This window comes from Lycorma delicatula, chromosome 4 (assembly GCF_047948215.1).
Source record: "Lycorma delicatula isolate Av1 chromosome 4, ASM4794821v1, whole genome shotgun sequence".
Taxonomy (NCBI): Eukaryota; Metazoa; Arthropoda; class Insecta; order Hemiptera; family Fulgoridae; genus Lycorma; species Lycorma delicatula.
In genome coordinates, this window is record NC_134458.1 from 197,271,887 (window position 1) to 197,297,340 (window position 25,454).

At 34.2% G+C, this 25,454-nt stretch overlaps 1 protein-coding gene across 3 annotated transcripts in view; it reads left to right on the forward strand.

Annotated features, from left to right (window-relative positions):
• Positions 1-1,415: 1,415 nt before the first annotated feature.
• The window catches only part of LOC142324195 (mpv17-like protein), a 32,993-nt gene continuing 8,954 nt past the window's right edge, over positions 1,416-25,454 (forward strand). The window contains exons 1-3 of one of the 3 annotated variants that reach the window (XM_075364955.1): positions 1,416-1,947; positions 11,790-11,921; positions 14,134-14,351. In XM_075364955.1, the coding sequence (XP_075221070.1) occupies positions 1,687-1,947; positions 11,790-11,921; positions 14,134-14,280 (540 nt within the window). In that variant the 5' untranslated portion in view covers positions 1,416-1,686 and the 3' untranslated portion in view covers positions 14,281-14,351. The remainder of the gene's footprint in view (positions 1,948-11,789; positions 11,922-14,133; positions 14,352-25,454) is intronic. The other 2 variants (XM_075364956.1, XM_075364954.1) reach the window with 2 other exon arrangements.

The following is a 25,454-nucleotide window of genomic DNA, read 5'->3' on the forward strand; positions in this document are numbered from 1 at the left end:
AAAATATATTTATATGTAAATGTAATGTATTTATATGTATATGTAATGTATTTATATTTATATTTTTGTATTTTAATTTTAAGAACAGCTTACCAAAATTCCATTTGACTTCCTCAAGTGCGTTTGGCTATTCTGCCATCTTCAGGAGGAATCTATAATTAAAATATATAAAAATGTAAAATTCACATAATAAAATTAAATACATTACAATTGATCGTCATTTTGTAATGTTAAAGTCATAAGTTAAAGTTATTTATAACATAACAAGTTAACTGTTACGTATTTAATTTTATTATGTGAATTTTATATATTTTAATTATAAACTCCTGAAGATGACAGAATAACCGAAAGCACTTTAGGAAGTCAAATGAAATTTTGGTAAGCTGTTCTTAAGATTATGTATAATAGTTATTTTACCAACGGTGCCATGTTCAGAAAACTTTCTGTATATAAAACTGGCATTAAATATTTTTGAGCCAGACACTGCATGAAAGATTTACAGGTTTTATTCAAAGTGGAGATTGTGGGAAAAGTAAAAGAAAACCAGAATACATTCAATAACTTGTGCAAGTTGAATAAGAAATTAGATCCACTAAATAATGTAACAGACTGTGTAGAATGACAACAGTTTAATTTGAATCTTTATTTTATTTGCTATTCTTATTCTTAAACTCCTTAAATACTTGTGTTATAGTGTTGTTTTCCAATTTAAATACCATTTTCTTTAATATTTATTAATGATGGTTGTTTTACAATCAAAATGGTCAAATATGTTTAATTCTGAAACAATAAGAGATACACTAGACGTTTATAGAAGTATAATGGAAAATTAAATTAAACTAAAATATTACAAGAAATTCCAAATTGTAGTTTTTAGAGTAATCGTATTTTAAAATTTGCATTACATAATTTAACAACTATAACATTTGCATAACATAATTAAAAACAAAAATATTAGTTGAATGTAAATAATTTTTGTTAACTTTATTTACTTCTGAATGCGATTGCAAACATTATTAAATTTATTAAACGTTATTTATTTTAATAGTAATTAACTATTTATTTTTTAAGTAAATTATTTTTTTCTAATATTTATTAATTTATTTATTTTAATAGTAATTTTGATTCGTTCGAATAAATTGTCTACAACAGTTAACGGTAACAATGAAATTCATATTTTTCGTACACTAGAAATACGTACTGCTTTGAATCAAATGCTACCTAGTGTCGAAGTTAAAATTATCAAGGACAAAATAAATTAATTAAAACTACTTTGTGTTAAATTTGAGTTATACATACGAGGACAAATAAATTTCATAGTTAATGAACAATTATTTCCAAAAATTATTTTAAAGTAGTTGGTGGAAGGTGTTAATAACCTGAAAAAAAAAATCATTCGTCTAGTGACGTAACCCGTGTGTCGTCTGCTTGGATAGGATTCAGAATTAGTAGTGCGGTGGGTCATGACGTTTAGTTCCTAGGTCAGAAGTGTCGTAATTTTCTGATGATTGGTGTAGATTATATTTTCGGCACTTCTCTTTAGTTAGTTATAACCATGACCCATTTTATTTTAGGATAGTTTAAGATTAGTTGTGTTTACGTCATATGCTGTATACGAATATTAAATGATTACTTGAAAACGATTTGATAGGTTAGTTTTGAAATAATTGACGTTTTTGTCTAAAAATGAGTGTATCTGTTTTCCAAAAAGTTAAACAAATCGTTACAAAGTATCCTGTTATCAGAGGAATGGCATCTTACGCAGTTATTTGGCCGGTAGGCAGTATTATCCAACAAGCTATTGCCGGTGTTGAAGATTATGATTTTGCAAGAGCTGCTAGATTCTCTTTATATGGTGGTTGTTATGTTGCTCCAACGTTACATTTATGGTTAAAATTAGCTGTTTATATGTTTCCGCAAAAAACTCTTCTTTCAGCAGCAACTAAGGTAAGGTATTTCTTTTCATAAATTCACGTATAACAAAAAAATGTAACATAATGTTACATTAAAAAGTTTAGTAATTTATAAAATAGCTGCACTCAAATTATTAAAAATGTCAGATTTACATGCATTACAAAATCTAATTTACTTCTTTTTTTCTTTTAGAAATATTGCAGCTTAATATTTTATGATGTGCATTATATTTTTTGAATGTAGCCGTTTTGTCCATATAATTTCATTATGAAAATATGTACAAATTTTGATAGAAATTTTTGTTGCATGTATTATTTCACATAATTATTTTTTAATTTGTACAAAATTAGATGTACAGATCTGCTGAAAACGATATGTAATTAACTTTTTAAATAAGAAAATTAAATTTGTTGAACTATCTAATAAGAATATGATAAATAGTGAGTCTTTTTCCTATAGCTCATGTGATTTTAGAATTGTAGTTAAATTTTTTTTGTTTAACTATTTAAAACTTGTTTATGTCGAGTAGCTTCATTATTGATGGGTGAAAGGCTTCAGATATTCTTGCCTAATTCTGAGTAAACCTAAGAAGACTAAAAAAATAATTTAGTTTCACATTAATTTGTAATGTAATAATGAATATGCAATGTTTTGTAAGAAATTATTGTTTGAGCTGTACTAAACAGTTTATGAAATAAGTAACTTAGATTGTGCTCAAAAACATTGCAAATGAAGTAATAGAAAATTTAAAAAAATAATTTAACAGATATCTAAAAGAAATCCACACTGTAAAATAAAATGTAATTCTTTAAATTTTAACATTAGAGTCAACTTTAAGATTAGTAAGCTTTTATAAGTTTTACTTAATTTTTTTTTTTTTTTTTTAAATAAATTTAAATAATATGAAAGTTTTTTAATTTTTTTACTTTGTGTGGTTTCAGTTTATTCTGTTTTATTATTTTTTTAAACTTTATTTAGATTATGAATACACCTATAAAAAAATCTGCAATCTAAAAGTACATAAAAGCAAGAAACTACATCTTTATTAAAAGTAGAAAAAAAATCAATGGAATGTAAAATTATTTAATTTGTGCTCAATTTAAAAAAAAAAAAAATAGTTTTACAACTGTAAGTTTTAGTGATTTTTAATGATGTCAGATCACTTAAGTGTGTTATGATTATGATGCCCGACTAAAAACCAGTATGTCATCTGTTGTATGCTTAATTTTATCACTTAACAATCTCTATGATAAAGTGCATTTTGAATGAAAAGGAGTAAGAATATTTTTAATTCAATGTCGAGATGTTTTGTTATATGGGTGTTAAACTCCCTTTTGTAGGGAAAAATTCTAGTTTTAAAAATTTATTTGGAACTATAATTATGATTAAAAAAATATAATAAGAAAACTCCAATAATAGACAACTATTAAATATATTGAACTTCACGATCAATGAATAAACAAATTCATACATCATACAAATCTTCATTGCCTTTGATTGTATAGATAATATTTAATTACTGTAGGAGTAATTATATGCATAAATTAATGAATATTATCATAAACATTTATGCTTAAGTTAATGTTCTAGTGGTTTACGCAAACATGTTGCAGATTAGTTCTTTAACAGCTGATTTTTGAAGTTGAAGGTTCTGAGGTTCAAATCCTAGTAAATGTTAGCTGCTTTTATACAGACTTGAATACTAGACAATGGCTACCAGTGTACTTTGGTGGTACACTGATAGGTTAAATTAACCACGTCTCAGGAACACTTGGCCTAAGCCTGTACAAGACTACACGTCATACATATCATCCCCATCTCATTGGGCTGAGGGAGGTTACATATTGTTCCTTAGTTGAACAGATTGTAATGTACACATTAGAAAAATAAACTAAAAAATAACATATCTATAAAACATTCATAACTCCTTTTCAGTATTACATCATACAACCAATTTAATTATTTTTATATTTATTCAACTGAAGCATGTGATTGTATATATTAGTGAATACATAGAAGTAAATATTTTTTACTTCTTATAACTCGTATATTGTAATTTTTGTTATATATAAAAATGTATAATAATTATAAAAAATTTTAATACTAAAATAAAACATCTTTTATATGTGTGTGCATGCCCCCCACCCCACACACACAGACATATATATATATGTATGTTTTATATTATATATATATATATATATCTAAAACATGCAAATCCTGTTTATATATATTCTCTCTCACTTTCTCTCTCTCTCTCTCCCTAACAATTTGTTTTACATATTCCAAAAATTGCCTGCCTGCGCAATTTTTCCGTTCTACCTTTCCCTCCAATATTAAAGCAATTATTTCAGGATGCCTTAATGTGTCCTATAAGCCGGTCTCTTCTTTTAACTATATTTTTCCAAATGCTTCTTTCATCATCGATTTGCCACAACACCTCTTTGTCACTTTATCCACCCATCTGATTTTTAACATTCTCCTATAGCACCACATTCAAAAGCTTCTAATCTTTTTTTCTGAGGTACTCCGATCTTCCAAGTTTCACTCCATATAAAGATACACTCCAAACATATATTATATATGTATATTTATATTAAATATATATTTCCTGACGTTTAAATTAATTTTTTATGTAAACAAATTTTATTTCTGACTGAAGACTCGTTTCGGCATTTTATGTCGCTCCTGCTTCATCCATCTTTAGTAATTCTACTTTCCAAATAATAAAATTCTTCTATTGTTCCTTCTAAATTTTTTTTACTCTCAGCTAGAATTACTATATCATCAGCAAATTGTAGCATCTTTATCTTTTCACCTTGTATTGTTACTCCAGATCTAAATTGTTCTTTAACATCCTTAACTGCTAGTTCTATGTAAAGATTAAAAAGTAACGGGGATAGGGAACATCCTTGGCAGACTCCCTTTCTTATTACGGCTTCTTTCTTATGTTCTTCAATTATTACTGTTGCTCTTTGGTTCCTGTAAATGTTAGCAATTGTTCTTCTATCTCTGTATTTGAACCCTAATTTTTTAAAAATGTTGAACATTTTATTCCAGTCTACGTTATCGAATGCCTTTTCTAGGTCTATAAATGCCAAGTATGTTGGTTTGTTTTTCTTTAATCTTCCTTCTACTATTAATCTGAGCGCTAAATTGCTTCCCTTGTCCGTATACTTTTCCTGAAACCAAATTGGTCTTCTCCTAACACTTTTTCCACTCTCCTCTCAATTCTTTTGTACAGAATTCTAGTTAAGATTTTTGATGCATGTCGAGTTAAGCTAATTGTTCTGTATTCTTCACATTTATCTGTTCCTGCTTTCTTTGGTATCATGACTATAAACTGTTTTTGAAGTTTGACGGAACTTCCCATTTTTTGTAAATATTACACACCATTTTGTATAATCTATCTATCGCTTCCTCACCTGCACTGCGCAGTAATTCTGCAGGTATCCTGTCTCTGCCAGTAGCCTGTCTGCCATTCAAATCCTTTAATGCTCTCTTAAATTCAGATCTCATTATTGTTTCTCCCATTTCATCCTCCTCAACTTCCTCTTCTTCCTCTATAACACCATTTTGTAATTCATTTCCTCCATATAACTCTTCAATATACTCCACCCATCTATCGACTTTACCTTTCGTATTATATATTGGTGTACCTTCTTTGTTTAACACATTATTAGATTTTAATTTATGTACCCCAAAATTTTCCTTAACTTTATAGCATTTCTTAATTGTCGATAGTTCCTTTTACTTTCTTCATCACTAGCATTCTTATATTTTCTACGTTCATCCATCAGCTGCAATATATCGTCTGAAATCCAAGGTTTTCTACCAGTTCTCTTTGTTCCACTTAAGTTCGCTTCTGCTGATTTAAGAATTTCCTTTTTAACATTCTCCCATTCTTCTACTACATTTTTTACCTTATCTTTTTTACTCAGACCTCTTGCGATGTCCTCCTCAAATATCTTCTTTACCTCCTCTTCCTCAAGCTTCTCTAAATTCCACCGATTCATCTGACACCTTTTCTTCAGGTTTTTAAACCCCAATCTACATTTCATTATCACCAAATTATGGTCGCTATTAATGTCTGCTCCAGGGTAAGTTTTGCAGTCAACAAGTTGATTTCTAAATCTTTGCTTAACCATGATAAACCTAACTATACTAAATTATACCTTGTGAAAAACTCGTCGGTCCCCTCTTTCATTCCTTTTGTCCAGCCCGTATTCACCCACTTTATTTCCTTCCTTGCTTTTTCCAGTGGTTGTATTCCAATCTTTAACTATTATTAAATCTTCATCCCCCTTTTATGTGTTTAATTGCTTCATCAATTTCTTTATATACACACTCTACCTCATCATCATCATCATGGGCAGTTGTAGGCATATAAACGTTAACAATCGTAGGTTTATGTTTTGATTTCATCCTTATTACAATGATTCTATGCATTTTGAAATACTCTACTCTCTTCCCTATCTTCTTGTTCATTACGAAACCTACTCCTGCCTGCCCATTATTTGAAGCTGGGTTAATTATTCTGAAATCACGTGATCAAAAGTCGTTTTCGTTTTCCCACCAAACCTCGCTAATTCCTACTACATCTACATTTATCCTATTCATTTCCCTCTTTAAATTTTCTAACCTACCGACCTTTTTTAGACTTCTAACATTCCACACTCTGATTCATAGAATGTTATTTTTAATTTTCTGGTGACCCTTCCTTATTAGTAGTCCCCACCCAGAGATCCGAATGGGGGATCTGGAATATTTTACCAATGAAGGCACTTCCATCTTTGTTATATGAAATTGCAGAGAGCTACATTTTCTTGGAAAAAAAGCAGCTGTAGTTTTCCATTGCTTTTAGCTGCACAGTACTCAAGAGGATTGAGTGATGTTCATATGGCCGTTTAAGTGGTCCTGACCTAAGCCCTTAACAACTATTGAAAGAGCTGCCCTCTTTCAGGAATCATTCCTTAGTCTGGCTCTCAACAGATACCTCTCCGATATGTTTACACCTTCTGTCCAGCTACACTGTATCACTGAGCTCAAGCTCCCTCATCATCGGCAAGGCCTCATGATTCATATAGGGAGAAATAATGTTTATAATAAACAAATGGTAAAAATTAAAATTAAAAATAACAAATTTAATTCCAATAAATAACACAAAAAATTGTCAATGTATATTTAAAATATGTATATTCCCAAAAAATAGTTGAACACATTACAAAGGTTTATGATAATAATAAGTTCAAACCTGTGTACCAGATGAATAACCACATAATAAAACACGTAATTAGTAATGTACGAAATAATAGTTATGATGTATACAACCTGAGTGGTATTTATGAAATCGTATGTAATGATTGTGACCATTTTTATAATGGTAAGACTGCTGGATCCTTCAAAACCAGATTCATGGAACATTTTAGAAGTTAAAGTTGCATTAGGTTTTTCAAATGTATCAGATCATTTGATTAAAAACAAACACTCAATATCAGATAGTCAGACAAACTTAAAAATATTGGAAATTAAAAAATACGATATGAGTAGGAATAATGGGTTTTGACATTATAGAAAGGTATTATATATATATATAAACATAAGAATAAATTTAATATGATCATCCTTCAGACAGAATATGAGGATGATGGTATTGTAAAGGCTGCAACAGATAGTACTACTATCTGTTTAGATAATAGTGTTGAGTAATTGACTTTCAATATGGTTGGTAAAGTAAAATCAGTGAAGTGGCTACATGATTTTGCTTAGCTTAAGTTTTTGTTTTTATTTTTAAAAGTTTTAATTTTTAATTATTTAATTTTGTATCTTTGTTTTAATTACATTTTTACATTTTAATTTTGACTTTGTTAATTTTAATTAATTGATCTTTGTAATTTTAAACAATTTTTTTATATATTTAATGTTTGTATCTCTTGTTGGGATAATCATTTAAAATTTTTAATTTTGACTTTGTTAATTTTAATTAATTGATCTTAGTAATTTTAAACAATTTTTTATATTTTTTTACATTTTTTTTATATTTAATGTTTTTATCTCTTGTTGGGATAATCATTTAAAATTGTTAATTTAAATAAAAGGTTTTAAAGTATGAATTAAATTTAATTCAAATTTAATTAATTTTAAAATATTTTTAACATAAAATTATAAGTGAATGGGCGGTATGTTGTCATGGATTGCCAGTTTTTGATGGTTTTGTAATCTATATATATATATATATATATATATATACAGCTGATGCTGAATTTGCTCAGTATCATCAAATTGAGCAGCTGATGATGCTGATCAAATTCACGAGATCACTTTTGTTATGTAATGAAATAATCATCCTATTTCAATTTTTCTGTACTCAGGGTTGCTCTATTAAATAAAAATTAATTTATATATAAGCGAGACAGAGAAAGTACTTATTGTGCTTATAAAATAGCTTTTATTAATAGTTTAGTATTAATGAAGTAAAGTAATAGTAAGTTTATTGTTAATTAATAATAAAATCTTCTTCTACAGGTGTCCCATATAAAACGCAACCCATCAATTACTCATCCATGAAATTTCAAAAGTCAAGCTTACTCCCTTACTCGTTACTGAAATCGACCCGTCCAACACCTGATCATCGCTGCGACGCAGTAGAACACTACCGATAGTAACAACAATGCAATCATAACGTTCAGTGTATTGCTAGAGACAAGATGGTGTTTTCGCTAGATGAACGTGTTTTAATTGTTGAGTCGTACTTCAGTACGAAATCAGCGGTTGCAGTGCAAAATTTGTTTCGCCATAAGTACCCAGATAAACCGGCTCCTAACAAAACATCAGTATTAAGGTTAGTTGCAAAATTTAGAGAGACCGGTTCTGTTAATAACAAGGAACACAAAAGATCTGGGTCAGTGTTGAATACAGATACAGTCGCTGAAATCGAAGACCTATTACTCGCCTCGCCAAATAAATCGTTCAGACGTTTGCTGCTGAAATTAATTTGTCTAAATCAACCGTTCATCGGGCGACCAAACGATTACAATTACGACCTTATCGCATTCAAACGGTTCATCGACTTCTTGAGCCCGACAAAGAAAAATGGCTACAATATTGTCAACGGTTCCGTCGATTTCTGCGTGAGGGAATTAACGTTATATGGGTTCGTTATTTTTCACAGATGAAGCACGGTTTCATTTGGATGGCTACGTAAACAGCCAAAACAGTAGAATTTGGAGCGCCGAAATCCCCACGTTTATCACGAAAAACAATTACACCTGCAGAAGTTGGGCGTGTGGTGCGCGATATCGCGGGAGAAAATAATCGGTCCTATTTTTTTCGAGTACACCATTAATGCAGAACGATATCAGGATATTTTATTTCAGTTCATCACACTCTTGGAAGGCGAAAACAGACACTGCTGGCTACAACATGACGGTGCAACATCGCACTACGCAGGTTCAACTTCTGATTTCGTCGAGGAATTCTTTGGTAATCGTGTTATCGGTCGAGGCTTGTGGCCACCAAGATCTCCAGATTTGACTGCGGCGGATTTTTTTCTACGGGGTTACCTCAAAGAAAAAGCCTACAGCGACAAACCACGAACACTTGAACTATTGAAAGTTAATATTGAACAAGCTGTATTAAATATCCAGCCACAAACTTTTTAAAAAGTTGCAAGAAACGCTGTAAAAAGAATTGAACCTTGTATTCAAGAAGATGGCGGCCACTTCCAACATTTACTCTAAATGTAAGGTAATGGATGGTAATAATAAAATTTACCTTTACACATGCCTTTTTATTATTTCAATACCTACCAATATAAGTTTGGGTTGCGTTTTATATGGGACACTCTGTAGTTGTATTCTAACTTCCATAAAAGAAGCAAGGCAAATGTTTTTTTTAATATCCAGAAAAACATTGCAGATTTCTTAAAAATCTAAAACTAAGGCAGCTTGTGAGATACTTCAAACTGGCGTTTTTCCTATTTTTTTTTTTTTTTTAAATGAAGAATAAATTGCAGCTTTAGCTCTATAATAAACTGCAACACGTTTATTTCTATTATATAAAAAGGAATAACTCAGAATGATTTAAATAAAGACAGGAAAAATCCTTAGTTAAAGATACATTATAAATATGCTTCAAAAGGATAGCAATAAGTAATTTAATTAAAACAATCTTGTTAGAAATGCTATTGATCTCAGATGAAAGTTAAACTTCACAAGAAGAATTATTCTCCTAATTTGGATTAATTACCTTACAGAATGGATCATTATTTATTAATTGAGATAAAATATTATTTTTATAAATATGAATAATTAAAAGCATCAGCAATTTTTACCATTTGTTTAATAGGTTCAGTTGAACCATTAATTTTATCATACAAAATTCTATATTTTAATTACTAATGGGCACCTTTTGTTCCATCTTTAATAATTTTCCTGATAGCCTTCTTATAATCATTTGCATTATAAATGATTAATTATCACCGTTAATTTTTTCTTTATTAAAATATATATATTTTTTTAGCTAATTTAATAACCTTATTTAACAAGTTTTCTCTATTTTATGTTTTTTGTTACATATTTCATCATTATTTGTTGTACAATTTTCACAATTTGTAATTAAAAAGCTAAACCTTTAGAAATTCATACTTTAATTTTGTAGCGTTTTTTTCTTTATTTGAACATTATTATTTAATGAGCAAAAATATACGTAAATTGTATATTTACAAAATATTCAGTTATTACATCAACATTTTTAATACAATATAATAGCAGGATTCCATGTTTTCCATTTCAAACTAATTATTAGATTATTATCAGATAAAATCTACAATGGACAAAATTGTTGATATGTGATACTCCAAAACATTTTAAATAGTTTTCAAAGATCAGTGTATACTTCTTACAAATATTTGATCGATACATGAAACCAAACATGTATCTATAGAATTACTTATTCCCTACAGCCTACAGAATGAAGAAAATGTAATGTATTTTTTGCATACAGGAAGGAGTATATATATATATATTTGTTGATTTACACTATCTGTCCAGTCTTTCTTATGTGTTTGATGCAGATTCGTAAAACACTTAAAGCTCTAGAGGCACCAGTCAGTTTCTTTCTGTGAGAGTAATGGTGTTTGCTATAGAGTGAATCCCTGTTGTGAACAGAGGAAATGTGATTTATTTATGTTGATCATCATCAACATTTTGACGGGTTTGGCACACGAGATGCAACTGTGTAATTTAGATCAGTAGAGAAGGCAATTGGAAACCATTACAATCTGTTTTCTCTCTTAAGCTTGGCATGGGATGTTTTATTCTTTGTAATGGCTACATGATTTTCAAAAGTAGCTTAAGAAGTAAGTAAATATGTCATTGTTATGTGGTTTATCATGCACATATGTAATAAATAATATTATTTTCCTTTGTATTTACTGTAGCAGTAGCTCATGATTTGGTTAAACAATCTAACCTTGTTTATCTGGCATACAATGTTGTATAACAGATATTTAATTCCTAGCCAGACTTGTATAGCTAAGTTGTTTTCTTTTTGTTTATTAATAATTTATTGTTAATCTGAAATGATGGAAGTATAAAATAGTAAGCAATAAACAAGTCTGAATTAAAGAGACTCAACCAAGTATTAACTATACTAAGGAGAAGAAGAAGGAGCACAATTGTGAAATATGTTACAAATGGCCTGTTACGTAGTTTATATTTCCTCTTTCACATTCATAAAATAATTTTAATATATTTCTTTAAAGAACCTTGAATTTTATGTTTGTTTATCTTTTTAGTGTTTTTTTACAATAATAATAATAATAATAATAAATGTTAAGAATTATCAGAACCTTATGTCTACCAAAATGTTTTTAGGCTGTTGTTGAACAGTTTACATATACACCATTTGCAATGGTTAGTTTTTATTTTGGCATGAGTTTATTGGAAGGAAAACCAGTGGAAAGAGCAAAACAAGAAGTTACAGAGAAATTTATACCAACATACAAGGTAAGTATTTATAATTAATTTGTACGTGTGCAATGTAAATAATAACAAAGTAGAAAAATAGTTACCAGTATTTTGACTGTTGCCTTTACAAATGTTTTTTTAATTGAATTATTGTTAATAATTGTTCAGTTTATATTTAAAAATATAATAACTTGATAATATCCATAAATATTTAATAATAGATAGTGAGTGTTTATTTTGATGATATTAATGATATGATTTGGCTTATTTCCTTTCCTTTTAAATAATGTAACAACTATTGACTGGATTCATGTAATTGCATTTTAATTATGATGATAATTTTTTTTTTTGTCTTCAGTCATTTGACTGGTTTGATGCAGCTCTCCAAGATTCCCTATCTAGTGCTAGTCGTTTCATTTCAGTATACCCCCTACATCCTGCATCCCTAACAATTTGTTTTACATATTCCAAACGTGGCCTGCCTACACAATTTTTTCCTTCTACCTGTCCTTCCAATATTAAAGCGACTATTCCAGGATGTCTTAGTATGTGGCCTATAAGTCTGTCTCTTCTTTTAACTATATTTTTCCAAATCCTTCTTTCTTCATCTATTTGCCACAATACCTCTTCATTTGTCACTTTATCCACCCATCTGATTTTTAACATTCTCCTATAGTACCGCATTTCAAAAGCTTCTAATCTTTTCTTCTCAGATACTCCGATTGCCCAAGTTTCACTTACATATAAAGCGACGCTCCAAACATATACTTTCAAAAATCTTTTCCTGACATTTAAATTAATTTTTGATGTAAGCAAATTATATTTCTGACTGAAGGCTCGTTTCGCTTGTGCTATTTGGCATTTTATATCGCTCCTGCTTCGTCCATCTTTAGTAATTCTACTTCCCAAATAACAAAATTCTTCTACCTCCATAATCTTTTCTCCTCCTATTTTCACATTCAGCGGTCCATCTTTGTTATTTCTAATACAATTCATTACTTTTGTTTTGTACTTGTTTATTTTCATGTGATAGTTCTTGCGTAGGACTTCATCTATGCCATTCATTGTTTCTTCTAAATCCTTTTTACTCTCGGCTAGAATTACTATATCATCAGCAAATTGTAGCATCTTTATCTTTTCACCTTGTACTGTTACTCCAGATCTAAATTGTTCTTTAACATCATTAACTGCTAGTTGCATGTAAAGATTAAAAAGTAACGGGGATAAGGAACATCCTTGTCGGACTCCCTTTCTTATTACGGCTTCTTTCCTATGTTCTTCAAATATTACTGTTGCTGTTTGGTTCCTGTACATGTTAGCATGATGATAATAAAAAAGATATATTTTTGTTAGTTTAAAAATGTTTTCTTTCAACTTTTGTAAAGGCCAACATTGAAAAACAGTAACTTCCTAGTGAATCTTTCATTTGTACTGAATACTTACCTGCTCAAAACATCCACCTAGGTGCTGTTTTAAAGATGTTTTTCTCAGAAAATTTGCTGGCCTGAGGCTGAACCTGTTTGGCTTATTTTTCCAACCTCCACCTCCACTTGTGGAGATGGATTATCCAAAAGCTTTTAAACTTTTAATTATATTTAAAATATTTTCTTAGGCTTGATAAAGTTTTTTTCATAACAGATTGTTTACAGGTTGTAAGTATTCTAGCCCATCGGGCTGGTCTAGTGGTTAACTTGTCATCGCAAATCAGCTGATTTCAAAGTCTAAAGTTCTAAGATTCAAATCCTAGTAAAGGCAGTTACTTTTATACGGATTTGAATACTAGATTGTGGATACCGGTGTTCTTTGGTGGTTGGGTTTCAATTGACCACACATCTCAGGAACAACCTGAGGCTGTACAAGACTACTTCATTTACAGTCATACATATCATCCTCTTATGTAAAACCTTAATGGTGGTTCCGGAGGCTAAACAGAAAAAGAAAGAGGTTTTAAGTATCCTGTAGGTGTTAATTGAAAGATAAACGTGACATTTACTCCTCAAATAATGGATAGTTGCTATACTGGTAACCCAGTATCCAAGCTCAATTCTTCTGCAGTCAACAGAATTTATTCTGATGCATTTTATGTGTTTTTTTTTTTTAAAAGAATGTTGTTGACTAGCAATTCAGTAACTGCTTAGTTAATATAATTTTTATATTAATTTAATAGTATATTATGATTTTTTTACTTTTTGGATTGTGTTTTTATTCTAATTTGCATGTATCAGTTTGTGTTTGCTATTGTTTTTTTAAGGTTGGAGTGTGTGTTTGGCCAGGAATACAAACTGTAAACTATTTATTTATACCGGAAAGAAACAGAGTTGTTTATATAAGTGTAGCTAGTTTATTATGGACTATTTTCCTTGCATATATGAAAAATCTTCAAATTATGAATAGCTGATCTTTACAAACATCAAATTTGCTGACAGCATATAAAATGAGCCATTTACAAGATGTTTATAGTTTCAATAGGTAACCGATATAAATTGTTAAATTTTTTAAATTGTATGTAGACGCATGTTAGTGTTTATTAAATCGAGTATAATTATGATAGAAAGATGAAATTTGTTTCATAAATTGCACTCTCTTACCTTGTTAGTTGCTAATATATTTATTTTATTCTCTAGTTTTTATTTTTATTCAACTATATCGAAAGTGTAATTTGTTTTTGTTAGTATGTTCATTATTGCTTCAAAACATTCTAAAAAAGTAGCACAGATTTTATTATATCATCAATTTACCTGAATCGCACAACTGACAACATATATATGATGATTTGATAAAGCAGAATGTTAGATGATAAACCAATTTATTTCTAATCATTAGAAATTCATGTGGATTATCAATTAAAATGGTTCATTTCTATTATCTTTTCATACAGCATACAAGTTTTTAATATCGTTTAGGTAATACGAGTAAAAACTCTTAAGCTCTTGTTTCTAGATTTTGGCCTTTTTTTCAATTATCACTTACTGTGCCAAATTAAATATTTATGAATATTTCTCATGGAATCCAATTTGAAGATGTATGTGTGGGTTATGGGCACAGAGCAATTGTGGATGACTGAATTACTTAACTTTTGAATTGTTTTCCAGGTAAGATATTAATTAACTTAATTAACATTCGACCTATATAACATTCCCATCCCAAAAAAACTTAAATACTTCAAATTATTCTATATAATCTGATTTATCAAACATAATAATAATACTATAAATGTCACATATAATCAGTTATTTAAAAGTTGTATTATCTACGTCGTGTTGACCTATAACATAGAAGATCCTATAAAAGTACTTGAATATTATTGGATTTCAGCCAGATTTATATTATTAGATTTGTAATAATATTATGCATAATTTTTTTTGTAGCAAAGAGTATATATGTTTATTTAATAAATGTTCATTTACAAATACATTTATACATAAATGTGTTTGTTGTAAAGTTGATATATTTTTTATATCCAGCTACCTAGAAGTGAAAATATTAGTTGTTGATTGACATGACAGAATATAAAGATGCTTTTAGAAAATATGGAAAATTATTAGCAAGTAATTCTTAAAATTGTGTGGAAAATATTTTACTGGAAAATCTTTTTAGAGCTAATTATCCAGCTCCATAACTGGCGTTACCGCTACCAGTTGAATGACATATTACTAAATCTTACTGGTAAATATTAAAAATAATTTTCATTATTTTAAAAAGTAAATGCATCGATGTTAAACAATTCTTTTAAGTAGTAATATGAATAGACAATTACAACTTGGACCTAATTCTGACTTTTGTTCTCAGCACTGTAAATTTTGTCATATTTTTGCCAAAACTTTTGGGCCTACAAAGGTAGGCATAGGTTATTAATATTGCTGAATAATAAAATTTATAAAATCAGCTTTCCTTTTGATTTAATCATTTTTATTGTTTATTCACTTCATTTAATTTCCATGTCTGAAAAGAACAGTAGCTTTAATTGTTTTCTTAGTTGCAAAAAATGGTTACTTCCAACGTTTAACATCTCCAATGTTTAAGCAAAGGATGAGATGCTTAGTAGTTTGGATTTTGGATCTCAACAGTTTAACAAGAATGGTTTTGGAGTTTTAAGTTTATTATGAGGGTTATTTTTTTCAAGGTCTGTTCAGTCACGAAATTAAAACCACAGTGAAAATAAAAAAAATTTTATTTGTAACAAGTACATAGTTATGCTATTTCTCTACATAGTTGCCACTCCGATTTAGACATTTGTCGTAGTGTGGTACCAACTTTCCAATACCCTCATCATAGAACGGAGCCGCCTGTGTTTTCAGCCATGTTTCTACGCTGGTCTGCACCTCGATGTCTGTGCCAAAATGTTGTCCTCGTAGCCAGCGTTTCATGTGAGCAAAGAGGTAAAAATCGGCTGGAGCCAATTCCGAGCTCTATGGTGGGTGATCAAACACTTTCCAATGAAAACGCTGCAGGAGTTTATTTGTTACAGCTGCAGTGTGCGGCCGAGCATAGTCATGGAGAAAGACAATGCTTGATGACAACATTCCTCTCCGCTTATTCTGAATTTCCCTTCGTAGACATTGAAGAGTCACGCAGTATGAGGCTGCAGTGATGGTGGTGCCACGTTCCATGAATTCCACCAAGAAAACTCTATTTCGGTCCCAGAACACAGTAGCCATACACTTTCTGCTGGAGAAGGTTCGCTTGAACTTCTTTGGTTTACGGGAAGAATGAGAATGCATCCACTGTTTAGATTGTTCTTTTGTTTCTTCAGTTTCGAAATGGACCAATGTTTCGTCTCCTGTGACAATTTTGTTCAAAAAATCTTCTCCTTCATTGTGGTAGCGCTGGAGAAACGTTAGGGAGGCGTCCATTCTCATTGTTTTGTGATGGTCAGACAGCATCTTGGGAACCCATCTCGCACACACTTTGCGGTACGGAAGTCTCTCACTCACAATGGTGTAGAGAGCTGACCTTGAAATTTCAGGAAACGAATCGCTCAATACAGAAATTGTGAACCAACGATTTTCTCGAATCCACTCGCTCAACGAGATCATCGGTTGACACTTGCTTCCTTCTCTGACCGCCTGCATCATGAACGTCTGTACATCCTGCTTTAAAGTTCCTGCACCATTGTCGCACTTTGCTGTCACTCATTGAAGTTTCACCATACACATTACTTATTCATCTATGAATTTCAGCTGCATTACAGCCCTCAGCCTAAAGAAATCGAATTACCGCACGCATTTCACACTTGGCTGGAGATCCTATTGTTGTAGACATGTTTACATGCTAGCTACGTGTTCAGAACTAAACAAAGTGACATGGCGTGATTGAAGGCCATACTGGAGACGCTGCGCAACACATATGCACAAAGGTTCATCAGATTTTTGTGAGGGTTTTTATTTCGTGACCGATCGGAACCTTGAAAAAAAAATAACCCTCGTATTTACAAAAATTTAGCTTTAAATCAATTTTTTCAGTACAATTTCTCTCTTTCCCTCCCACACCCTTTCTCTATTTATTTATATATAGGTATAAAAATACCCTAGACAAATAAGGTTGGCTGTACTAAATAACATTGTAAGGTTGAAATGATTAGTTGCCGGTTATATTTCAGATACGGCTGGTTTTCAGTCTATGTGTGGTGAAAATACATTACTGCATATGAACATAGTTACCACTTTCCATGGAGCAGATGAAAGATTTTTTTTATTAAAGCTTTTGCTAGCTTAAATTGTGTTTCCTGTGAACTGTGAAAAGAAAGTCTGCCACTATCTTAACTACCTGCATTTGTGTGATGTTTATATTTCAACCCCTACCTTGGTAATAAAATTACCAAGTATAAACTTTGCTTATTGTTAACTTATGTATATGTAGGCCTATGATTGGTATCACAACCCATAACCTAGGTTGTTGAAAAGTATATTTTACCTTTACTCCCATGTAAGATTTGAAGATTATTTCTATCCTGATGCTGTCTAAGAAAAGAAAAGTCAGTAATCGGAAGAAATTATAAAACAAATATTTACAGGTATAATCTTTAGACAAGAAAGACTAATGTGTTGTCAACAACTTCTGGTGGTTCTCAATTAATCTGCACGTTTTTTCCTGTGAGAGGGAAAACTGATCTGTGGAGGGAAAACACAGATTTGTGTTTGCTACAGAAATACAGTTATTTTTTTTCTTGATATCACCACATAAGCTTGAAGCTTGTGTGTGGGATATGTAATTTTGTAGTGTGTGAAAAATCCCATGCCCGACTGGGATTTGAACCCAGGATCTTTGATGAAAGACCAAGACGCTACTGCTTGTGCCATGGAGTCCTTATGTGGTGATTTCTTTTGCCAATGATAAAGAAATACTGAAAGAGACATATTTTGATGATATCAATATAAGTACAACAGTTCTGCAGTTTATTCCACAAAACCGTTTACAAAGATTTTTTGAATTGTGGGCTAGGAGCTGCAGTTGATGGATAGCTGCCTAAATATTAAAAGGACCACAGTTGTATTCATCATTAAGTACATAAAAAATTATATTGCATTGTGAATTCACAAACATTTTTGTTAGGCCTTTTATGTATACTTTTAGTCCTGTAGATGTTTATGTCCTGTTTATGTCTGTTTACTCTGCATTTTAATTTACTCTATAACTGTTTGGTAGTTTCTTTTAATTTAAAAAAAAGTCTTTCTTTCTTTACATCTGTTTGTAAAATTATTGTTGATAAACTTGTACAAAATACTGAATTTAATGTATTAAACAGCTCAGTTTTATTTAATTTCAAATCATTATAATTTTTAAATGCTATTTGTGATCATCTAAGATAGATCCATTATTTTTTGGGAGATAATTTGGTTTCTTACTTTGAATACATAGATGAATGCTAACAATTTTATTTGTTTTGTAACACCAGTATGAAGTTAGTAGCTTCAGTTTGTATATAAAGTGAGCAACTTAAAACCAAATCACTACAGACTAAACTCTGTTACAACATGTAACATTTCTTGAATGAAATGAAAAAATGACAGTAAATTAAATTAAGGTTCTGTATTTACATTCACAAAAGTTTAGATATTTACCATATATTTTTATAAAGATATTTTGAGTGACCACCCTGTGCAGTGATGCAGTTTCGTGCTCTAGTGATCATATTGAGATGCTGTCAACGTCTTGTTGAATATATTCACCCTTGGTTCATCGGTAGTGTGGGGATTGATTCATAAACTATCCTTCAAAAAAAATAACCCCGAAGAAAAAAATCCATTAAAAATTCTAGGTAATGTGGAAGCCACCATCCAATACTGACAGTTCGTTTTGTTAAAGCCGCACCAATGCATGCTAGTGAGTCATTAGATGTATAACACGTTGCTCCGTCTTGTTGGAAGAAGCTGTACTATTTTCCACGATCTTTTAACTTTGCGTAAAATTCTTCAAAAATTGTACAATACACTTCTGTATTGACTTTTTGGTCAAAAAATATTGTTACCAGAAACAGCACACTCTACACTGATTTTCTCATTTTGAAGTGAATACTAAAACAATGCTCTGGTGAGTATTTTCAGTCATCATTACCTGGTATTGTATGAAGTAACATGTCCATATAAATGAAACCGTATCTCGAATGACAAAATTACACCATCAGGTCTATCTGTCCATCAACAATGTTTTGATGAAGCATCCTGTCCTCCATAGGGGAAGACACGTGCTTTGTGACAATCCTGCTTGCCGCATCATCACCTCTATTCCCAGCCCTGTTGGACATTACTGGAAATCATCTTTTAGACTCTCTACTTCCAGCAGCAAGATCAATGCCTACACCCTCATGCCCTCCTGCCCTCCTGCACTGTAGCTCCAACACAGAGTTCTCCACACATCCATTCTAATCCTAACATCCCAACCCCCATAGGGGAAGACACCCACCTTGAGACGATTCCAGTCACTACACCCCCTCCTGTTCCTAGCCCTGATGGGCTTTAACAGAGGTTGTCTTTTGACCCTCTAACTTTTTACATCTCACAGTAATAAGCCAGGCCTCGTTGGGATGCCACCAATGTAAATGCCTCAGTAGACATTTACTTCAGTGAATTAATTACCCAGCATTCGCCTTCGCCGTAGGCTTTTTTCAGACTTCTTGACTGTCCTACTTTGTTGCCCTCTGAACTATCCGACCGAGTTCACGTAAGCACGAACCCCGTGACTAGTTCTACATTTTAATGAGCTACTATTTTTAGTGAATGTCTCATAATTCAGGGCAAATTAAATAAATAACATACCATAAGAAATGTTGTTCGCAACAACAAAATTTATTACTAGTTCCCTTAGTGAACTCAACTTTGTAGTTCACACCCCTGACTTGATTACAACTACGGACTCCAGTCTGGTCTAACAGGGAGAGGAGGACAGACCTCCTACTCCCACTCAGCTCCGTCACAGAGTCCCATGTGACATTTACTTTATCACATAAACTACCATCGTCGAAATGGCGCTACACCTCACAGCTGCATGGGAATCCATGTCCTCGGCAATGCAGTCACCATCCCGTCGACAGTGATGCTTGCTCATTCATTAACTGCTCTCGTCTAAACGACGATACACTTCACGGCTGCATGGATAACCATACCCTCGGCGCTACAGTTGTCGTTCCGCCAATAACAAACAATAATAATCACCATACTTATTCTGATTAACCATGACTTCATGCCAACACGCCTACCTCCGACGAATCAACTGTCCAGGCGGTCCCTAGCCACCCAGGGAACTACTCTACTTATGCCCCCTCAGCCGTTCTGCTCAGTGCAAGGAATTGGAGGAAGCCAGCCACTACAGTCCATTCTCTGCGAGTGTTCCAGTTGACCCGGAGATCAAGAAAGGAATTTACTCTCTTGAGCTCCCTAATAACTCTGGTACATTCAGCCTCGTATCAGGGACAAAGATTAAGGACATGGTCCATACTGTCATCGACCCTACAGTCTGTGCATAAGCCTGAATCAGCCAAACCAAACCTAGCCAAACTCACCCGAAAGGCACCATGTCCCAAAAGAAATTGTGTTGTATACCGATTGGGGGAAACCCACCCAATTGCTCGCAGCTCCCTAACATCTGGAAATATACCATGGGTATATCGACCAGTAGAAGAATAGTTCCACCTAACTTGCCAATAATTCTAAATCTTGGTCTTCAATCTCTCGCATACGCCCAGAAGTAAGAAGGCCTTCCTTCATAGAAATATATCGCTTGCTACGTTCCGTAGCTAGAATGTCAATGGGTTTTATGCGGGCGATTACAGAGACTGCCTGTCTCGAGACAGTTCTGTAGCCTCCGACAACAGCTAATAGAAGACACTGGGCTCGCAATAAAATGTCCCTATAACATTGGAATTGTAAACGATGAGCCCAGACGGGCGCAGCGTACAACATTATGGCCCTCATAGACACCTTTGTAAAGAATATGCATGGTACGAAAATTTCGGGATGGATAACTACGAACACCAAAGAAGACATCTATAGCTTTCCTTGCGACAAACTGAATTTTCTCCCCGAATTGAAGCTTCTCACCAAAGATTACACCCAGATATTTCTGAACGGTAACATACCTAATTGGAAGGCCGTCCATTACGACCCGCGGGTGACGGGTCGCAGCTAGACGACCTTTAAGAAACATCATAATGGTTTTCTCCGTACTAAAAACTACCTTATGCTGAAGACTCCACAACCTTAGTACCTTTCATGTCTGACCCGCTCTGAGTTCTATCTCAGCACGCGAGTTTCCCTCGACCAGCAGTATGCCGACAATCGTCGGCATAAGCCACGATGCAGCAGCCACTGGGGATCCGCAACCGCATTAGAGTTGAATTCAACTACCCAGCCGAGGGGAACTAAAAAACTGCTCTGTTGACAACCTTTTGATAGGGTCTTTCCTACTTCCGAACCGCCGTCACGAAGGACAACGGTTCTGTTGTTGAAATAGCTCGAGAAAGTCTCAATGCAACCACGCTGGTACAACTGAAACAAGGCAGAGGTCCACCTTAAGTTATTGAAGGCGCTGGATATGTCCAGAAAGACGCCGAATACATATTTGCACTCGCTGGTCGAATCCAAATTCATTACCCTAAGAATAGCGTCCTCTGTGCCCTTTCCAGGGCGTAAACCATACTGGTCGTCTATTAACGAACGAAGTCAACCTACTATTAATACGGAGGTACAAGACCTTCTCGAAAACCTTACCTATAACAGACAAGAGCGTCAGAGGGTAAGAAGAACTAACAGTGGGATCCTTGTCGCCACCTTTGAAGAGCAGTTCCAACTCACCACATTTCCAACATGCTGGGAAATATCCAGCATGGATAAAAAAAGCATCCTATTAAAAACCCTAGTCAGGGGACTAGTCTGGCAATGTGCGAACAAGTAGTTCCACTGCGATACAATCATATCGGTGGGGGGGGGGGCTTTATTATTCCTAGCCAGGCTACAAATCACTTGGCGGACTTCCGCCTCGGTAATCTCAGAAGACTGATTCTAAGAGCGAAAACCTACAACTTCCCTTCGGACACGTCGTTAAGAGGTTTCATCAACTTCAGTATCATCTGGAAGCAGATCGTTCATCAGAAGATTGAGGACACAATGTTCGTTTATTACAACTTCATCCTGGGTCGAGAGAACTTACAGAAGAACGTCTTTGTTCTTCTTATGACCAAGGACTTTATAAACGACACCCAATGGGTCCTTATTTCCCTGCTCTTGTACAAAAGAGCGCCCCAGAAATCACTCTTAGAAGACGATAGTTCGCAAGCAAGGCTGCACGCCGATCAGGATCACCCTCACGCTGCGCGGCTCTCCTCAGTCGGCCCACAGCCCGCTTCATGGCAGTCAAGTCCCGAATCCACCATCCTGCTACTCTCTCCCGATCCATATCTTTTGGGATTGATTGGTCAGCGGCTTCAACTACCGCAGAAGAAAAATCCTCTGCCAGGTTCTCTAACGGTAGCTCGTCCAGCCTTCAGGCAAAAACCCGAAGCCTGGCCGCAAGAATATTAGAAAGCTTGGACCAATCCGCCCGCCTGCGCAGAAAGCGCCCCTACTGAACATGGACGTTCCCCTACAGACATCGCGCAGCCCACCTACCAAATCGAAAACTGTTAGTCGATGATTGCGCTAGCGATTAGATACAGACCAGTTCTGAATCCTACGAGGGACATCCTTACCAATGGGAACATCGATGTTGGTACCACGGAAGGCCCTTCGACCGCACCAGCGAAGGTAGACAAATCGCCGGAAACATTGAAAACATCAAAATTATGTTGCGCGATGAAACCTTCGATCAATTCTTCGACGTCGTCCGTGATTCCCACTGTGCCAAAGAAGCGGTTTGGCGTTCCCATCAACACTTATAAGAATCTGACAACCTACCAGCCTAACAATTCTATGCCATTTTTCCAAACGCTGTTCAATGGGATCCCTGTACTGAAAATACGAACTAACTACAACTACATTCAAACCATCCACAGCAAGCTTGACAACGACGTGATGCGTGTCAGAGGCTTGCCGTATGAAGACGCTGTATAAAAACTTTCTGCACAGAACGGCGGATTTACTGTCACCAAAGAAAAACTTCTTCCAACCTCGGAAACCTAGCAGATCACCCTTGACCACGTACCGGTGTTGCAGAAGAACTGCGCCTAGGCTCCGTTTTTCGACAACCTCACCTTACTCAACTTGTACTACATAGGCACTCTGAGCATTTAGTTGACCGAACCTAACCATCAAGAGAGTTGAAATAAATCTCAACCGCTCTTTAAGTAGCTACCGCACTCCTTACTATTCACCGAGTGCCTATGACTTGCACAACCTTTTACAGTTCACGCAAGTCGGAGCCATGTTCTTTTGCGGGCAGTCGTCAACGCTTGAGACCCTCCTCATCACAATGCGCGCAGACCGACGCATACTTACAGAATTTGGCCCTATGACCGATTCGACAACACTTGAAGCACCGCTGCACGTCAAGGTATTCCTTGACGTGACAGTATGGACAATCCACAAAGATCCTACCCTCGGACACGAACTTACGATGGAGACCAGCACCTAACTCAAAACTCCGTGATACGGTAGGGAATCACGCTTGTCGGTTTTGAAGATCAGTCTGCACTCGTTTTTGAATGCAGCCTCGTCCAAGTCGGTGTTTTGCTCTCTGATGAGAGACAGAACATCCTCGTTGGAGAGTCTCCGGTCAATATCATACACGATGACAAGGGGCCTACGTTTCCGCTTTGGATCGACTTTCACCTCCAACCGTTTGACCTCGGGAGACTCCGTGATGACCCGGACAGTCTCCTTAATTTCAGCGACAACTACCAGCCCCTTTATGTCCTTGATATTGAGCTCCTTCCGGTTGTCACGAAGGGAAACCTGGAAGTCTCGTTTTAACTCTTTGCTCATGGTTTCGAGCCCTCCTGCTTCTTGGCCGTCTTGCTGGCTTTCCGCTTTTTGACTTCAGGCATCGGCATAGTGCTTGGGCTGTGCTGGAGCCTGGACCACTTTCTGAAGCAGTTATGCATGCTTGGTCTTGGAAGCCAAAGTCACAAATCTTTCTCCCGCAGCAGAGAGGACTTCCCAAAGTTTTTATAGCTGAGGAAGAATAGTCTTCCTTGCACCAGAGCCAATGCTTTTTGGGAGCTCGAGAAACCTAACCAGGTAGTTCAGGTAATCCTGGACTGCCTTGACCAGTGGGGCAGAACTGCCAGGTCTGCCCTTTGCACTTTTAAAAGCCTCACCTTCTGGGTTCAAAACCCAGGTGGATGTCTGCTCCACCTTGTCCCTGGTCCATCTCCCTTGTCTGATGTCGAGGAGGTTGACAGTAAAGGCTCTGGCCTTCTCTTCCGCTTGGACTTCGACACTACCTCTTGAAATTGAAAACCTGCTTCTGCCATGGCCAGAGATTCCCTAACCTGCCTGCTCATGGATGTAGAGATTACTCTCGCTATCTTCCTCCTACCGCTGTAATGGGTAAGCCCATTAGCATAACAATTACTTCCAGCAAGCCACGGGCAGCTGGAGACCTTGAATATTTTCCTGTCACTCCATCCACCTCTTTGCTGCTGGATCAGTGGCGTGAAGTATGAATACTACACACAATCACAGATTATGGCCCTCGTTCTTAAAAAAACACAAGAAGGACTAAGTCTTAGTTCATAGCCCTGATAGTCTTATTATCCTAACAGTGAACGTCTCGTCACTGTTTTCGTCAAACTTTGCGTCTATCTCTTTTATGCCCCCAAAAGTAAGTTTGCTTACTTTCTTGGCATCTTACATAATTGGCGCTCATTCACAAGGATACCAATGTGCTTAATACCAGAAATAACAAGGACTACCTCTTGAGAGACAGTCCTGTAGACACTGATCACAGATAACAATAGGAGGAGCTGGCTCTTGACAAAATATTCTTATAACATTTGTACCTCATTTGATGAGCCCAGACTGATGCAGCATATGGCATAATAGCTTTGTATATACCCTTATATAGAACATGAATAGTTCTGAAATTAAATCCCCAATTGGGGTGAACTGCTCTCTGAATACCAAAAAAAGTAGAACAAGC